Consider the following 16,924-nt stretch of genomic DNA (forward strand, 5'->3'; position numbering starts at 1 on the left):
TCACACCATCCTACAGGCTGAGAATGGGGGAAGGCGTGATCGACACCACACACGCGGGTCTGCTTGCTCTTTACGTAGTGGGGCATGAGGCTGAGGGTTGTAGTTGTTTCTCGTGCTTTGGGAGTCTGGAGAGAACTTGGACTCTCAGTGGCCTGCTTCTCCCCGGTCCTCTCCCCCACCCCCCGCAACCCACCCCCCCTTTCTGCCCCACTCCTCAGAAAGCTGTATGACACATGGAACTCCATCGTCCTTGCTCCCAACTCTCAAGTATCCAAAGCTCTTGAAGGTACTGACTTGCTAGTGAACTTGAACTGTTCTGTGCACTGGTTCCCGTGGTACGTAGTTTCATAAATCCGTTTCACAGAGGTTGGTCTCCATGATGACAGCCAGCCATCTTTTGGAATGAAAGAAAGCACACTTACTTATGAAGCCTTGACCTTTTTTATTTTCCGGTGAACTGAAGAGAAATCTGGTAATGAGAGTTTATAGTCCTCTCTTGTGGGTTTAGACAAATGCAACTTTTGAATGGGATGCTCCTCAAAATGGCGAAGCCCGTCTCCAGTGCTTTATGCTGGGTAGTCATTCCCTGTCTACTGTAAACGATTTCCCTGACAAGCCATTTACTTAAAGGGCCTGGATGATATAAACATGGACGGGAGGTCAGGAGAGGTACCGACATTATCCCGAGGCCACCACTGCTTTGGATGAAACCCAAATGTCTCCAAACTCAAAATGTCACCTGGCTCTGTCCCTCGGGGAAAGCTTTATGGACCCCTCCAGTAAAAGTTTATTTTAAAAATGAAGAAAAATCTTCTTCTTAAGATGAACAGTGAATTGTGGCTCTTTCTTCATTTCACTTCATGGACGCTCATTTTGTCTTTGTTGTTTTTTTTTTTTTTTTTCTTCTGTTCCTTTTCCTTCAAGTACCTAAATGTCACCCACCAGTTCTGGATTCTTACTCTGAACGCATATCGGGGAAGGAGGCAGGTGGAAGCGTGGGGGGGTCGGGGGAGGAGGAGGAGGAGGAGGGATAATGCACGGCTGGTGTTGCCGGGGCTGGGGAGACATTTTTGTGAAAAGAGGAGGGGATTTGATGTTGACATGAATGAAACTTGAGTGGACCCACTTGAGTGGATGTTGGTGACTTTGTACTTGTAGGGACCAAAAAGACCCATCACCTTTCCAAAATGACCATGTTGATATTTTTCTGAACCCAGCAACAGTGTAATTACTGTATCTGCTTCTTCTGGTTGCCCAGGAGGTCAAAGGCTGGGAGAAAGCCATTGGCTGCTACAGAAATAGAGGTACTTGAAACCCCCCAAGGTTGAGGTTGGGGGGGGTCGCTATTACGTGTGGAACCGCAGCTTCACTGCTGTCCTCTCTGTTGACTTTGTTAGCGGACTGACTGCCCCCCCCCAGACACCCGAGCAGCCCCCCCCCGCCCCCGGCCAGCCCCAGGTCACTGAGGAAGCCCTAGAATTGTGACTTGCTCCCTGACTGTCCGCTGCTTGCTCTGCTCCTCACCCCGAGTAAATTAAGCTATGTCCCCTCTTGGAGCCCCGGGGTCCTCCCCCACAGAACGTGAGCCGAGGACAGCCACCCCACTGGCCCTCGGCATGTCGAGCTTAACCACAGAGCATGAGGGGGGACATGGCAAGAGAGACCCTCTCTGCAAAGGTGTGGTGTTGATGAAGACACAGACGTCTTGCCCGTAACCACTGCGTTTTCTCTCCTTTGGGTCCAGGCTGCTTTGAATGCTGCATCAAGTGTCTGGGAGGAGTCCCCTACGCCTCTCTGGTGGCCACCATCCTCTGCTTCTCTGGGGTGGCCCTGTTCTGTGGCTGTGGGCATGTGGCCCTCGCGGGCACCGTGGCGATCCTTGAGCAACACTTCTCCACCAACACCAGTGACCACGCCTTGCTGAGTGAGGTGTAAGTACCTGCTTCCCCGTAGAAATGTATTTGAGATGCGACTACCCCGTGATGTTTCCAGAAAGACGAGCGAGCGCTCCTGGCAGAAAAGGGATGCTTTTCGTTAAAGCTTATTTGGATGCAGGTAGAGAAAAAGCCCACGAGAGAAGGGAAAGGGCCAAGAAGACAGTGAGTGAGTGGCCCCGGGGGCATCTGGGGGTCTGAGGTGGGGTCTCCCGTGGGGACGGCGAGGTGCACACAGGGGACGCCACACCCGGTAGCCGTGCACGTGGGGGCTGTGGCCAGGCGATGGACAGACGCTGCCCATGATCACTCCGGGAGCGAGTTTGCGTAGCTCCCAGGCAGCAGACCCCACCCCCCGGGCCCTCGCAGGAAAGGGGACCAGCCCTGGCATGATGGGGACCCTGGTGAGGACTTGCCCCAACTCTGAGTCTGCACGAGCAGTGGTGTTCTTACTCCTGCAGAAGAACAAATCCCAGGGCGTACTCCACCGCAGAAAAGGGGGAACTTTCGGGGCTCTAGGCCCGAGTCTCTGCCTTCCCATCCTGGAATTCTCAGCAGCCACGCATTCGTTTCCTTTCCTCCAGTTGTCTTTCTCTTTCCCTCACTCCCCGCATCTCACAGCTTGTAGGTGTCTTGTGCTGGTACGAAACTTCCCTACCAGACGGGGAAAGGCCTGAATGAATTCGCATTGAACAGTACGGGAACGATGATGCAAGTCCTTAGGGAATTTTATTCTTCTTTTATCTGTTCGAAAGACATCCAAAGAACTGTGCAGGGGTGGGGGAGGTTGTAAGGAAGATCAGCCAGGGCGAGGGCCTTGCTGCGGGCCAACCGTGGGCAGGGAAGACCAAGAGCTAGCTACCCAAAGCGAACCTGGGCGCGGTACACTGATCTACCTAGCTAGGGACCTTGATCACTTCCAGGGACAGGCAGCCTCCCAAAATGCCCGTGCCCACGCTTCCCGGGCGTAACGAGAGTGGCCGTGCAGAGCTGAGCTCCTTACCGAAGCCCTGCGTGCTCACCTAGGGGGTCCCGTCAGAGGAACATGGACCTCTGGGCCCGCTTGGCAGGTGTCCTGCTGTGGCGGGAAGAACGTGCGTCCTTAGAGCAGAGCTCCCACGCCGGCTCTGCCCCTGACTGCGCGCCCTCGGAGGGGAGACTTAGCGTGTCCGTGCGTGTGGTTGCTCGCGTGCAGAATGAGCACTTCTCCCCCTCAGGCCCCAGGACGCGGGTGCGTGCGGAAAGATGGCAACCGGCCCTCCGCCCCTGGCCAAGCGGCCTTCTCCCCGGCCCCAGAATGTTGTCCATCTCAACCCTGGGCCTGCCTCGGAAGAAGGGCCCAGGTTGCTGTAGGGTGGCCAGGGGTGCCTGCCCGGGATGCCCCGTGAGCCCGCCGCAGCCATCCGCGGGCTGGGAGGGGTCACGGGACGTGGCTCGGTCTCATGCCCTCCCTCCAGAGGCCCCCAAACGTCTTCCCTTCGCCATGTGGTGACTGTCACCTTTCCGGATCTCGTCCTCCTTCCCGCAGAATACAGCTGATGCAGTATGTCATCTACGGGATCGCGTCCTTCTTCTTCCTGTACGGGATCATTCTGTTGGCCGAGGGCTTCTACACCACAAGTGCGGTGAAGGAGCTGCACGGCGAGTTTAAAACCACTGCCTGCGGCCGCTGCATCAGTGGCATGGTGAGTCCGAACCCCTGAGTGTCTGGCTCGCACCCGGAGCCACGCCTCGGGCTAGTTCTTTGTGTTTGGTGAAAGCCAGGAGACCATCGAGCACGGATGGAGAGTCCGTGACACAAATGTCCCCACAGTGTTGGAGGTGGGAGTATCAAAAGAACCTCCAGCTTATGAGCGATAGTAAGTTAAAACATCTGGCTGGAGTAGTAAGCATTTCCCTTGGGAATCGACAGGCAGGAAGGGCGCCGAGGGGTTTTCAAGTAGGAAGTTGTCCCTGTGAGAGGCCGTAACTTCCGTGTTGTCTCGGCAGCCCCTCGCGTTTGTCTTTGACTGTGGACTGTGGCCCAGAAGACGATGTACTGTGATACGTTGTCGCAATCCTCCTGGAAGTACCAAGCGCTTTTATCTACTGAGCACCCGGCTGGGGATTTTGCTGGTCGCTTTGGGGGGGGGGGGGGGGGGGGGGGGGGGGGGCTCTTGTCCCCAGGAAGCTCGTGGCCACCTCCAGCCCTTGGGCCCAATCCGGCCTGCCATCTGTTTCCGTGCGGCCCACGAGCCGAGAATGGCTTTGTGTCCTGAGATTGTTGGGGAAGGTTATACACGGAAATGAAAGGAAACTCACGTCTGGGCGCCCATGGTTTCGTTGGCAGCCGGCCCCCGCCGTGGGCATGTGGCCGCAGGGCCTGCGCCGGCCCCCGGCTGGCCCCGTGCGGACCCGCGCTGACCTCGGCGAGCCCCGCCTGTCGGGCGCCGCGTCACACGCACAGAGCCGGCGGCGGGCCGAGAGGCCGGGAGAGAAGAGGCGCGGCGGGCGGGGGCCACGCCGAACCGGGGCTCCTAGCGGTGCGTTCGCGTCACAGCGAGCGGCCGGCGGCGTGGGTGCGGCACGGGGCGGAGTAGTCAGATGTAAGGAAAGCCGCCGGCGAGCCCCGGGAGCGGCACTAGCACCGGGGAGGACAGCCCTGGCTGGTTGCAGGAGGCCCTGGGCCCGGGGGGGGGGGGGGGGGGGGGGGGGGGGGGGGGGGGCGCGCCCCCGGGGGGGGGGCGGGGGGGGGGGGGGGGCGTCCGGTGTGCCCCCAGCGCTGGTGGCTCGGGGGGGGGGGGGGCGGGGATACAAAGAGCGTCACCGGGAAACCTGAGCTGGGGTTTCTGGGAACACTCGGGCTGGAAATGGCAGAGACTTGTGGTGGGTACAGACAAGGTGACACAGAGCTTTGTGGAGGAAGGAGCCCTGGGGCACAGCACGGTCTCCCAGGAAGACCCAAGAAAAGGAGGCCTCATGGGGGAACTAAGGAGAAACAGCCAGAGATGGAAGGACTGTCCTAGGGTTCAAGGAAGGGGCCAGGGACATGCCCCCCCCCAAGGGTGCAAATAATTTGATACAGCCTTGGTTACCTAGCTCCATGTCACTCTTGGTATGAATGCCCACCTCCCTGTCATCTGAACCTCCAGGCGACAGCAAGTGGCACCTCTGGGGCTGGCATCTCTGACTCGGTGAGCTCTGGAAATTTCTCTGGCAAGCCCCTCTCCTTCTGCCTGGGCTCCGCCCTCCGGCAGGCTCCCACACTGCCCGTCCTGTGCTCCATCAGGGACTGGGCCAGTGCTTAGTTCCCACAGCACGACTACAACCAGCCTGTAACTGTGACAGTCATCCTGAGGGCAGGGCCGCCAGCTGGATGCCCGCGTGGACAACGCTCCTCCGGGAGGCCGGGGCCTAGGAGCGCCCCGCGCCCCCCCCCCCCCCCCCCCCCCGCCCAGGCTCCGGAGCCGCTCTGTGCCCTGTGACTCTTTCACATCAGTGAGGTCTTGCACCATGACCAGGCGCTGCTCTGTGTCGCAGTCCCGGTTGGCATCAGCCAGGGGACACGGCGCCATGTGAGCTCACCTGAATGACAGCACGTGGGACTTCAGAATGGTGCCATCGGGCTTTCGGCCTCGGCGGGGCCCCTGCAGGGTCCGTGCGTGCGTCCCCATACACGCGTGCTGTCCAGAGTGGCACTGGCGGGACGAACAGTGTGCTCCTAAAACTACCCACGGCAGTGAGGCCCCCGCTCACTTGTTTAACCATTTAGTTCTTGGGTGATGGGAACCCCTCCGATTCTACATCCCCTGTTGGATTGTCATTTCCGTTTGGCTTTTTAAGGTGAAGTCCACAGAACAAGGGAGTAAATGAGTTTAAAACTCACAGTGCAAGCTCTACCTCGATAAAGCTGTTATTTAAAGAAAAAAGATGTGACTACTCTTCAACTTGGGGGAGTGCTTGCTTTGGGGAAGGAAGCAACTGTAGGAGGAAAGAGAGAAGTCAGGAGCCTAGGGGAAAGAGCAGCAGAAAGTAGATGTTGGGGGGGGACCTCGGGCCACTTCCCCCCTCACTCAAGGGGGCCCGTTTCTGCCCAGACTCAGGGCACACCTGCCTGGTGTTGAACATTTTGAGGATGGAGTCTTCGTGAAGTCACTCAACGAGGCGGCTGAAGGACTGAGGTGGCCCTGATCCCTTGGCAGCCTGTGTAAGCAAACCGAAACTGAAGCCAGAGCCGAGGCACTAGAATCCCAGAAAAGGAAACTTGAGAACCACGCATCCTAAACAGCCCAGTAGGCTTTCCCACATAAGACGGCTGCTTCAGTTAGAGCCTGTTACATAGGGTCTGAGCTGGGCTTCCGGGTCTGCTAGCCGGCGTCGCTGGGGCCCCTCGCACTCCTTTCAAGCTGGTGCTGTCCCAGTGAAATGGATGTATGCCCAAATACATCTTCACAGTTTGTGAAACATTTTAACGTGCCTCAGTTTACCTTGTACCGGGTGTTAAATAGGGGGATGGGAGAGAGTGCCAGGAGCTTGTGCCAGGTGGCTAGGAGGGAGAGCACCTGGGCCTGTGCTTGGAGTGGTTCTTGTGGACGAGGCACGAGTGAGTGTGCGTGGGGGCTTCTGGCCCAACATGTCAGGCTCGAGGCCCCCCCCCACTCCCCGCCCCACCAACCAGCATAGCTCACTTTTACCTCTTTTACGTGTTCAATTTTATTGAAGAAAAGCTCTGTTCCCAAAAAGTTGAGAAGCCACGCTGGGTACCTTGCACACGGGTTGACTTCATACAGGCATCCCTCGCTTTACTGTACTTCCTTAGGCACGGAAGGGCTGCGGCAGTCCTGTGCCCAGCAGGTCTGTCGGCGCCATTTTCCCCAAAGTATTTGCCCGTTTCGTGTCTGTCACATTTTGGTAATTCTTACATTTCAGACTGTGCCGTTATTCTGTTTGTCGTGGTGATCTTTGAAGTTGCTACCGGCAGTGCTTTGGGGTGCCCCAAACCGCACGTATATAAGATGGCAAACTTAATACATGTTGGATGTGGGCTTCCTGCTCCACGGACTGGCCATTCCCCCCACCCCCATCTTCCTCCCTCGGGCCTCCCTATTCCCTGAGACACCAAAGTATTGAAATCAGGCCAATTACTAACCCTACAGTGGCCTCTAAGTGTTCAAGGGGAAGGAAGAGTCACGCGTCTCTCACCTTCAACCAAAAGCTAGAAGTGACCAAGCTTAGTGAGGAAGGTAGGTCGAGAGCCCAGACAGGCCGAAAGCTAGGCCTCTTGTGCCAAACAGCCGAGGAGTGAATGCACAGGAAAGTTCTTAAAGGAAATGGAAGGTGTTAGTCCAGTGAACACACAAGTGATAAGAGACCGTTGTAGTACTCTGGACAGAAGGGCAAACCAGCTGGAACGTTCCCTTAAGCCAAAGCCTAATGCAGAGCAAGGCCCTGACTCTCTTCAGTTCCGTGAAGGCTGGGAGAGGTGAGGAAGCAGCAGAAGGGAAGTCTGAAGCCAGCAGAGGTTGGTTCGTGGGGTTTAAGGAAAGAAGCCGACTCCATAACATCAGAGTGCAAAGGGAAGCAGCCTGTGCTGATGGAGAAGCTGCAGCACGTGATCCAGAGGATCCGGCTCAGGTGACTGGCAGACAACAGGTTTCCCATGTAGAAGAAACAGCCTTCTACTGGAAGAAGATGCCCCCTAGGACTTTCACAGCTAGAGATAAGTCAGTGTCTGGTTTTAAAGTTGCAAAGGGCAGGCTGGTTTTAAAGTTGCAAAGGGCAGGCTGAGTCTCTTGTTAGCAGCTGGTGCCGAAAAGGGCTACTGATAAAGCAGTAGTACCAGTACTGGAGAGGATTAAGTCCATTTCTGAAAGAAGTTCTGTGGGTAAAATGCCATCGACCAGCATGGCATGCTGCAGAGAAATCCTGAGTGAAAGGAAGAGTCACCGATGCAACGAAATTCATTGCTGATCAGCCAGCAGCCAGCAGCCAGCATCGAGCCAAGACCCTCCACCAGCAGGAAGACTGACTCACTCAAAGCTCAGATGATGGTTAGCAGTTTTTAGCAATAAAGTATATTTTCTTGAAGGTCGGGACCTTGTCTTTTCTGGACCTAATGCTCTTGCACACTTAACAGACTACAGTATAAAGAGAACTTTGCACTGGGAAACCCCAAAATTAATTTGACTCGCTTTCTTGTGATGGTTTGGAACCAAACCGCAGTATCTCGGAGGTATGACTGGACCTTCAAGGGGGCCATGGAACAGACCTGCCTTGGAGCATGTTAGGAAGTCGGAGGTGACCGGGGATGCCTGACGACAGCTGGGGCAGATGTGCTCCCAACAGAAAGCTCTGTGAGCTCTGCCCGCCCGGGACAGCAGAGCTGCCCTTGGTTCACGAGCACGCCTGGTGCTCCCCGGTCTCTCATGGGAAGCTACTGCTGGGCAGTGCACTCAGGAAGCGCCTGTGAAGGCCTAAGGCTGACGGGCCAGGAATGGTCGGCAGGGGACGCTCTCCACAGGCCTGCCCTGCGGAGCCCTGACCACCCCTGGAAGGCAATGTTCACGTCTTTGTGGACTTATCAGGAAGAAAGCATTCCTTTGAAGGGTGGGTAAGCAGACCCAGCCTGGTCTGGAGCAGCCCATCCATAAGCGCAAGGGCAACAGGGAGTGAGAAACGGCTGAAATCGGCTTCTTTGAATATCTTTAGAAATGCAAACGCTTCTGTAAGTGTGAATGCCCTTGCAATACCGACTTGGGCCCGGGACGGCCTGTGGGAGCCAGCCCCCCCGGCGGACCTGAGGCCCTCTAGCTCTTCCTTGCAGGATGGAAAGTGAGACTGAGTCTGCAGGTCTTCAGCACCGCCTGGAAAAAAAAAAAAAACCAAAAGCCAAATTAGATTTCCAGCATGTCGCCCACAAGCTCTGTGGGTGCATGTTCTGAAAAGGTGAATACCATGACATGCCGTTTTTGGAACAGCCTTTCCACGTTCTGTGCAAACTGGCCGTCAAGGCAGGTTAGGAAGTAAAGCGAAGCCAGAGGACGCCGTTCTCCCTGAGGCCAGCCGTGGCCCTGTGTGCGGAACAGGACGAAGAGCGGCCGTGTGCGCAGAGCTGCTGTGAACCTTCCAGACGAGAAACGGGACAGGGAGATGGGAGTTGTATCTGACACTGTGTTCAGGGCTATTTTGGACTGCTCCCGAGCGCGCTCAGTGATTTCTCGGGACTGGGAAACCAGGGAAGTTCCTTTTATTTTGAGAAAGGGCTTCCTGTTGCACTTGTAACCGTGCTACGCACACGTCGTATAGAGTAAAGGCCCGTGAAAGCAGCCCGACACCCGGCACGGCAAGTATGGGAAAGAGTGGCAGGGAGGCAACCACCACGAATTCGCTCCGCAACCTTGGACCAGGGAGACCACGGCTGGGGGAGCCGACTCCCGAGAGGGGGACCAGCACAAAGTCCCTGAGGTGGCTTTGGGCAGTCACATTCTCCATCGTGCAGTTCTAGAGAGCATGACGGCCCTGGCCCGGCCCTCGCTTCTCCTCTCCCTTGGCACTTTGCCAGTCGCTCTGGTGGCCCAGGCGGTGCTGGGAACGCAGGCCACGGGTTTGGTATCCAGCCAGAGCTGTGGAAGCATTTCGTCCCCGGGTGCTGCGCCCTGCCCCCCTCGGTGATGATTCTTTCTCCTTCTCCTTCTCGGCTTAGTTCGTGTTCCTCACCTACGTGCTGGGAGTGGCCTGGCTGGGCGTGTTTGGCTTCTCCGCCGTGCCCGTGTTTATGTTCTACAACATCTGGTCAACTTGTGAGGTCATCAAGTCACCCCAGACCAACGGCACGGCCGCTGTGGAGCAGATCTGCGTGGATATCCGACAATACGGTACCGTCTCCTTTCGTTGCCCCGCTGACCCTCTGCCCTCTTGTGCAGTCGTCTGCACCTTAGCCATTACATGGGTGGCTTTTTTAATCATAGTGATCGCTGTCATACGTTCTTCTGTTGGAATAGTACATACTCTCAACGTACGCTCTGTTTTCTGGAGGGAAGTATCACTTAGGCTCTTCCTTGTAATGCAAATTTTTGTTGCATTTTCATGTAGTAAAGGAAACTTTTTGAACTATATTATCAAGGAGCAGTGCATTATAACCAGACTTCTGGACACCAAAAGATTACAGACTTTTTTTTTTTCCAATTTCTTTTCAGTTTTGTACCATTCAACTCTTTATCCAAAATATTGTGTATACACTGTAGTCCAATTAATTTCCATGTCCCACTCTTCAAATCCGGTCTTTTAAAATGACCAACTGCTTAAACTTCATCTGTCCTGGAAACCACAACAAAATCCAGACATATTTTAAAGTCATCAGACTGAACGCTATAAAAGCCGGCTGTTGGAAACCCCTTCAAACCTATTTTCTAATGAATGGGATACTCGCAATAGGCAGCTAACGTTGGTTCATTTTGACAGGCCACAGAAGGGGGCCATTGCTCCTCCTGTCAATTAAACGGAGAGGCAGCCTCCTAAGTAAGGAGTTTAATGAGTGCTTCTTGCCCAGATGCTAGGGAATCCTGTTCCTGGCAGAAACAGCGAGGTGGGGGTGGGGGTACTTTTCATTAAAATTAAAGACAAGATTTCTCGGGAGAGAGGACTATTTCATTTGTGATTCTTGTTTTTCCCATGTGGCTTGGCTTCAACATCTTCTCTTACAACCTAATGAGAAACTTGCCCAGGACTGCCCGTTGGAGTACTGTTTTCTCATAAAGAGCAAGGTTCAGCCTCACTGGTCTTCCTGGTGGTTTGAAAACAGAGCATAAAGATGATTTTTTTAAAGTATTTGTAAATATCTAGATGTATATCATTTCCTTATTCTTAAATATTTTCACTAAACACTTTTGGCCATCAGTAATCCTAGTTTTAAGTCTTCTATATTTGAAATCACGGGTTTCACTGACCCCATGAGGATTTGTCATTTCCCATTCTCCTAAAGCATCTCTTGGCCCATGGAAGGGATAAGGGACTTTTTTTTTTTTAGATTTATTTATTTATTTGACAGAGAGTGAGGGAGGCACAGTGAGAGAACACAAGCAGGGGGAGTGGGAGAGGGAGAAACAGGCTTCCTGCCGATCAGGGAGTCCGATGCAGGGCTCGATCCCAGGACCCTGGGACCATGACCTGAGCTGAAGGCAGACGCCCAACACCTGAGCCACGCAGGTGCCCCAGGAATAAGGGACTTTTTAAAGAAACCCTTCCTTACCTCCTGGGAGAAGAGTAACTCAAGCTGTGTTTAATATTTAAAAGCACACACCTACTACATGGTGGCATGGAGAACAGCAACCCAGTGGGTCATGGCGTGGTAGAGAGGAGTCAGGGTTCCAGTGGGAGACACGGGGTAGAGGGGATGGACTCCACAGTGTTTCCCTTTTTAAATTTCCAATTGGATTTTCAATCCCAGTGAAAATGAATATAAAAGACCTACAAAATCCAAATTACCTATAGACTCTCAATTTCGGGACTGTAGTAGGAAGTCCATGGACTGGGAAATGCTGTAGGAGAGTGGTTGTTCTACAACTTTAATTTTTACAAATAGGAGGTCAACTAAAGCAAGCACAATTGGTAGGGAAAACAAATCCAGTCTTAAGGCTCTTAAGTTGACTTTGCTCTCGTGCTGCTGTCTAAACAGCCTGGTCTGCAGAGGACAGAGCTGTCAAGTGTTGATGAGGACCAGCGAGAGCACGGGGCACTGTGGGGGCCACTAATAACTAACATTCTGTTGGGATTCACTTCACAGGTATCATTCCTTGGAATGCTTTCCCTGGGAAAATGTGTGGCTCTGCCCTTGAGAATATCTGCAACACCAATGAGGTAAATAAACCCTTCTCCTGTCAGGGCCTGGACATGGTCACTTGGCAAAGGAGGCTGAGGAAAGGGCCCTCTGAGGTAGAAAGAGCAGGAGATGGTGCAAATGCTAGTAAGGGAAGCTTTTCTTTGCAGATTTTTTAAGATCAAACAGTCTGTCTTTACCCACATTCATCCATTTTTTACCTAGAAAATGCCCCCTTTCCCATGGTCCAGCCGATTCAGTGAGGATGCTTAGCACTCAGAGAGCTTTCTCCTTGGGCGATAATTTGAGAGTGATCCTAGTCTCATCCATCTGAAAATACATGTAGATTCTTTTTCACCTTCACAAAGCTCTTCAAAGTAGGACATTTATCACAGAACAAATGCAAATTAATTTTCATAGAAAAGAGCCCCTTGAATTTGTACAGAAGCCCAGTTTCTCTAAATCTAATCACAGTTGATCACTGCTTCACTCTTAACTAGCAGTATATCCTAACCCACTTTGGTTTAAAATCAGACCTTAGAATATTCTTTAGGCATTGGTTTATAACTGTTCGTAAAAGAACATTTTTTTTTAAGTGCACTAGTGGGAGCTTGCATACTTAAGAGAATCCTAGCCTGCTTTGGGGAAGCAGTGAGTTACTGACATGTTGGCCAGTTAGCGGATCCATACCAGGGCCTGGTTCCAAGCAGGGGTACCCAAAGGTGACGGCACAGAGCAGTCATCGAGGAGAATCATACTCACGGCGGAGGCCCGGCTACTGCCATTGACTTGGTCATGGGTACAGCCCGGGCATCAGAAAGCTTTAGAAGTCCCCCTATCAGGTGCTGGCGGTGGGCAGCCGGGGCGTGCACACAGGCACGCAGCCTGCCAGAAAGCAGCCCCGGAGGAGACAGAACAGGGGCAAGCCTGTTCCTTCCACAGCCAATGCTCACCTGGTGCCCTGTTCTTTCCTAGTTCTACATGTCCTATCACCTGTTCATTGTGGCCTGCGCCGGAGCTGGTGCCACCGTCGTTGCCCTGGTGAGTAACAATGGCTCCAGGCCCGGGCTGGCACAGGTCCCCTCCCTCGAGGCTCTAATGCCAGATTTGCCTTCCAGCCATACCCCTCCGGAATGCAGCCCTGGTTCCATCTTACCTGTGTGTAAACTTACCCCAGGGCTGGAGTGCAGGCCGTCCCGGTTGCGTGTCTGGGCCCGGAGTACACGTAGTGGGATTTGGATTCTGTGGGAAGAAGAGAGGGTAGCTGAAGCTGGGCCGCCCGTTACCCAGGCCTGGCCTAGGCCAGGGGTGCATATTTCGCCCTGACTTGTAGGACTTTGGTCACTGACAGCTATTTCTGGGAGGCATTACCCATTTCTTTGCCAAGAAATCTTAATTTCCAAGTGGAAATATGTATTTATACACCTACCTACCTGTACGGTTGATCTTGTTCTATAAAGTCTCCTCTAACACTGAGCCACTGTTTCTAGAGGGGAAACACAGGGTTCATTTTCTGCCAGCGCCTGGTCACATCATTTTTTGTCAAACGGAACAACACCTGACCTTGCTTTATGTGGTTCTGTTCAAAGACATCTTACTGAGTATAGACCACAGCTGTATTAACATTGAACTCCCGGTCTCAGCACTCTAGCAGCCCCGACCTGAGCCTTCTTGCTCTCTGGAGACCATCGAGAGCCCTTCATTCAGCACTACGGTTAGGAAACCTGTAAAGAGCAAAGTCACAAAACTGCAAAAACCCCCTAGCACTAACTAGCCTGCAACAAGGCTGCTTGGTTAGAGTCTGAGACAAGCAGGCAGCGTGGGGCCTTGGTTGACCGCAGCTGGGAGGCTAAACCTTTGCCCCACTCTACGTGTCCACCAGTGACCGTGCCATAAGCAGGGATGGTCGCACGGAGGGAAATGGGCGAATCGGGAATCCACAGCTAATGAGGAGCAACTATCAAGAGCCCCGGGTTTCTGTATGTGTGCTTCTGCATGTACAGCTCGAAGTCGGGAGGGCTCGGTTTGGGATTTCGAGAGATCTAGGACTGGTAGACCCAGAGGGAAATGGCATGAGCTTGGAAAGGAGTTCCTCCTTCCTAGGCCCTGCAAAGAACCGCCCGTTCCATGCCGGTGGCGACCTGTTCTCTTGCTGAGCTAGGGGCCGGCGGAAGAGGCAGGCTGAGGAAGACCAGGGGACACGGGGCCTGGAGCTTCGTGGCTCGGGCTGCTGCCCCGGCGCTCTGATTCTTTCAACACCTCCAAGTCTTTGTAATAAACGGCCTGAGGGCAGAGCCCAGGACTAGCAGCGTGTATGTGAAGTGAGAGGAAGTTGGTGTGCTACGTAGGAACCCCTTCCGGGTGATTATAAACGGGAAAGCAGCCACGCGGGGGGTCCTGAGCGGGCACCCGCCCTGCCTGCCTGTATCTTACTGTCGTGTTCTGTTCTCTTCCACCAGCTGATCTACATGATGGCTACTACCTATAACTATGCCGTCTTGAAGTTTAAGAGTCGGGAAGATTGCTGCACTAAATTCTAAATTGCTTAAGGCCAACAAGGAGCTGTAGGGAGCTCTCCTCGGTAGCCTGAAATCTCCCTGACGCCCCAGACTAAAGCCGAGTCTAGGTTGCTGCAGTTTGGTGACAGTAATTTGTAAATAGCTTTAGTCCACTCATTTTGCATTGTAGCCTAATTAGATGCCTTACCCTGAGTGAATTACAAAATGATGAGGTCTGGCTATTTCCACGTTGTGAAAAGAATTCAGTTATGTACTGACCTTGGTGAGCATCCGTTAAAAAACAATTCTCTTGAACTTTGAGCAGTATCTCTAAATGAAGTGTTAAAACTTTGTAATACCTGCCTTGTCCGTTATTGTTGCTTGCTTGATAACCAATACCAGTGCTGGAGAGGGGATGGCAGCGAGATGCGTTTTCATCTGGACTTTTTTTTTGTTTGTTTTCTTAGACTCTGGAAAAAAGGCAAACATATTTTAAATTTGACTAAAACTTTTTTAAAACTTTTTTTTCTGATTACATGGCTCACTACCAAATACATGCCCCCCCCCAATTAGCCTGCCAGCTAGAGGACAATGTGAAGAATAAAGGGCACCCTGTTACCTTCTGTGAGACCAGGATCTGTACGTGGGGTGTGCTCTCTGCACCACCCAGTCACCCCTTACCTGGCGTTGTTGTGTTTCCGGTGCGGAGCCCCTGATTCCTCATAGCCAGGTCTCACACCGCACATCAGATTCTGAGGGGAAGAGAAATTGTGCCTGGATCTGAAAGTCTCAAATATGTTGAAAAGGAAATAGGAGGAACCGGAGATGTAGATTTTGCAGGAAAGATGAGGAAAATGAGTGGGCAAGAAGTGTTGGCTGCCCCCACTGTAAAGAAGAAGGATTTGTACATTTGGGACCTGCACGCATGGCAGTCTTAGAACGAAAACTGGAGGTGCGCCCCTAAGCACGTGCTCACACAGACTGCAGGCTGTGCTTAGAGGTCTTAATTTTCCCATGTTAACTGTGTAGTCGATGAGTTACTCAAAATAAGCATCATTCACTTGTAGGCCTTTGGGGAACTGATTTTTATCCACAGAGAGGAAAGATCTTTGCCCCGCACTGATTTTAAAATAAGCACACCAGGTGTTTCCGAACGTCTGTGTTAGTTGTTAAAATTACTCCCAAAATGGAAAAAAACAAACAAACGAAAACCACCCTCTCCTATTTCATTTTTGCTTTTTCTTAACCATAACTTTGGCCATTTTTTTCAGTTCTTCGTGTTTGTATACTAACTTTTCTTCAGCCTCTTACTCTTAAGCATACTAGTAGAGCATGCTTCCAGAATCTGATGGCTCTGACAGCAGAATGAGAATTAATACAGAATAACCCTCTCCCTTTTGACAGTAAAGACCGTCTAATCTGCCTAGCAGCTTGCTTTGCCTTCTGACATGCTCACTAGCCATCATGCTCACCCTTCTTTTCCAGATCCACTTCCTCATGATACTGTCTTCTAACTGGGCTTACTTAAAGGATGCAAGCAAAATGCAGGCTTACCAGGATATCAAAGCAAAGGAAGAACAGGAACTGCAAGATATTCAGTCTCGGTCAAAAGAACAACTCAATTCGTACACATAAATGTTTGCCAGAGTGTTACGGCCGACGAACCGACCGCTCTGCCCACTCCTGAGACCGCTGCCCTGCAGTACAGATGTGTACCCCACCAAACAACCTAAACACGTCCCTGTCCGGCTCGAGCTGCTGGGGTGTATTTCCAGGAACACCTTCCAGCAGGTCAAGCTTTTTCTTTAGAGCAGATATTGGAGGTTTCATGTTAGCCATTTTAAAAGGCAACACTTTGAGAAAAGGATAGTTGATCTTTCTGAAATTGGTGGCATGTTCAGGTTTATTGGTAGAGCGATCCTACCAGGAGAGGCGATGGAACTCTGGCCTATTCCCTGCGAGGGACCGAGGCTGTGCCGCCATCAAGGAACGTGACCATCAATTCACAGACGCCATCTGTCCTCCAGTCACTTTACCTATATAGGGCATAAAATGGAATTGGGGTGGGGGGCATTCCATTTCTGATAGCTGACATTTATTAAACTTTGGCTCAAAGATAATGTGATTCTTAACAATTGACTTTTTTTAAATTAGCTGCCTTCCCTACCCCTTGAGTCCAGGCCACATTAATTTCCTGATCCAATTAGAAATCTATTTTTCAATAATGCTAAAAGGAGCTACTATAATTCTGCTACACCTGCTACTGAAGAAGCTGAATTCGGACTCCTTGACAAGCTTTCCAAAATCGATTTCCTTTAAATAAAATGGCCCAGTTGTCATTCTTCCTGGGAAATAAATGTCAGCTCTGCCTTAATGAGTATTCGTTTTAAATTTCTAAGAATTTATTTTACAACAGGAGACCCAAATCCTTCATAGACTTTTGTTCCACCAAGGTTTTTCTTAATTAAGAAGTGTTACCTTATTAAAATGACCACCATTCTAAACCATTTTTATGTGGTCTGAATAGCAAGTTTACAGTTTCATACCAACTATCTAAAACCTAATTACAAATAGACCACAGACCTCCTCCTACTTTTATAGACTTGAATACTTAAGTAATTAAATTAGGGTTGGTATTTATTTCATTTTTTTAAGTCTTTCCTGGAATAATAAAAATTCGATGTTCAGCAAAAAAAAAA

General features: G+C 52.0%; 1 protein-coding gene across 7 annotated transcripts in view; it reads left to right on the plus strand.

Moving 5' to 3' along the window:
- Positions 1-16,924, plus strand: part of GPM6B (glycoprotein M6B) — a 153,731-nt gene extending 136,807 nt beyond the window's left edge. For 5 of the 7 annotated variants that reach the window (XM_073902068.1, XM_073902071.1, XM_073902067.1 and 2 more), the window contains 6 exons: positions 1,745-1,931; positions 3,463-3,619; positions 9,616-9,787; positions 11,695-11,768; positions 12,703-12,768; positions 15,711-16,924. In XM_073902068.1, coding sequence (XP_073758169.1) covers positions 1,745-1,931; positions 3,463-3,619; positions 9,616-9,787; positions 11,695-11,768; positions 12,703-12,768; positions 15,711-15,860 — 806 coding nt within the window. In that variant the 3' untranslated portion in view covers positions 15,861-16,924. Of the gene's footprint in view, positions 1-1,744; positions 1,932-3,462; positions 3,620-9,615; positions 9,788-11,694; positions 11,769-12,702; positions 12,769-14,186 lie in introns of all 7 variants that reach the window. The other 2 variants (XM_073902069.1, XM_025857419.2) reach the window with 1 other exon arrangement.

The sequence above is a fragment of the Callorhinus ursinus genome, unplaced genomic scaffold (assembly GCF_003265705.2).
Source record: "Callorhinus ursinus isolate GAN/ISIS: 27379988/994484 unplaced genomic scaffold, GSC_fseal_2.0 scaffold16, whole genome shotgun sequence".
Taxonomy (NCBI): Eukaryota; Metazoa; Chordata; class Mammalia; order Carnivora; family Otariidae; genus Callorhinus; species Callorhinus ursinus.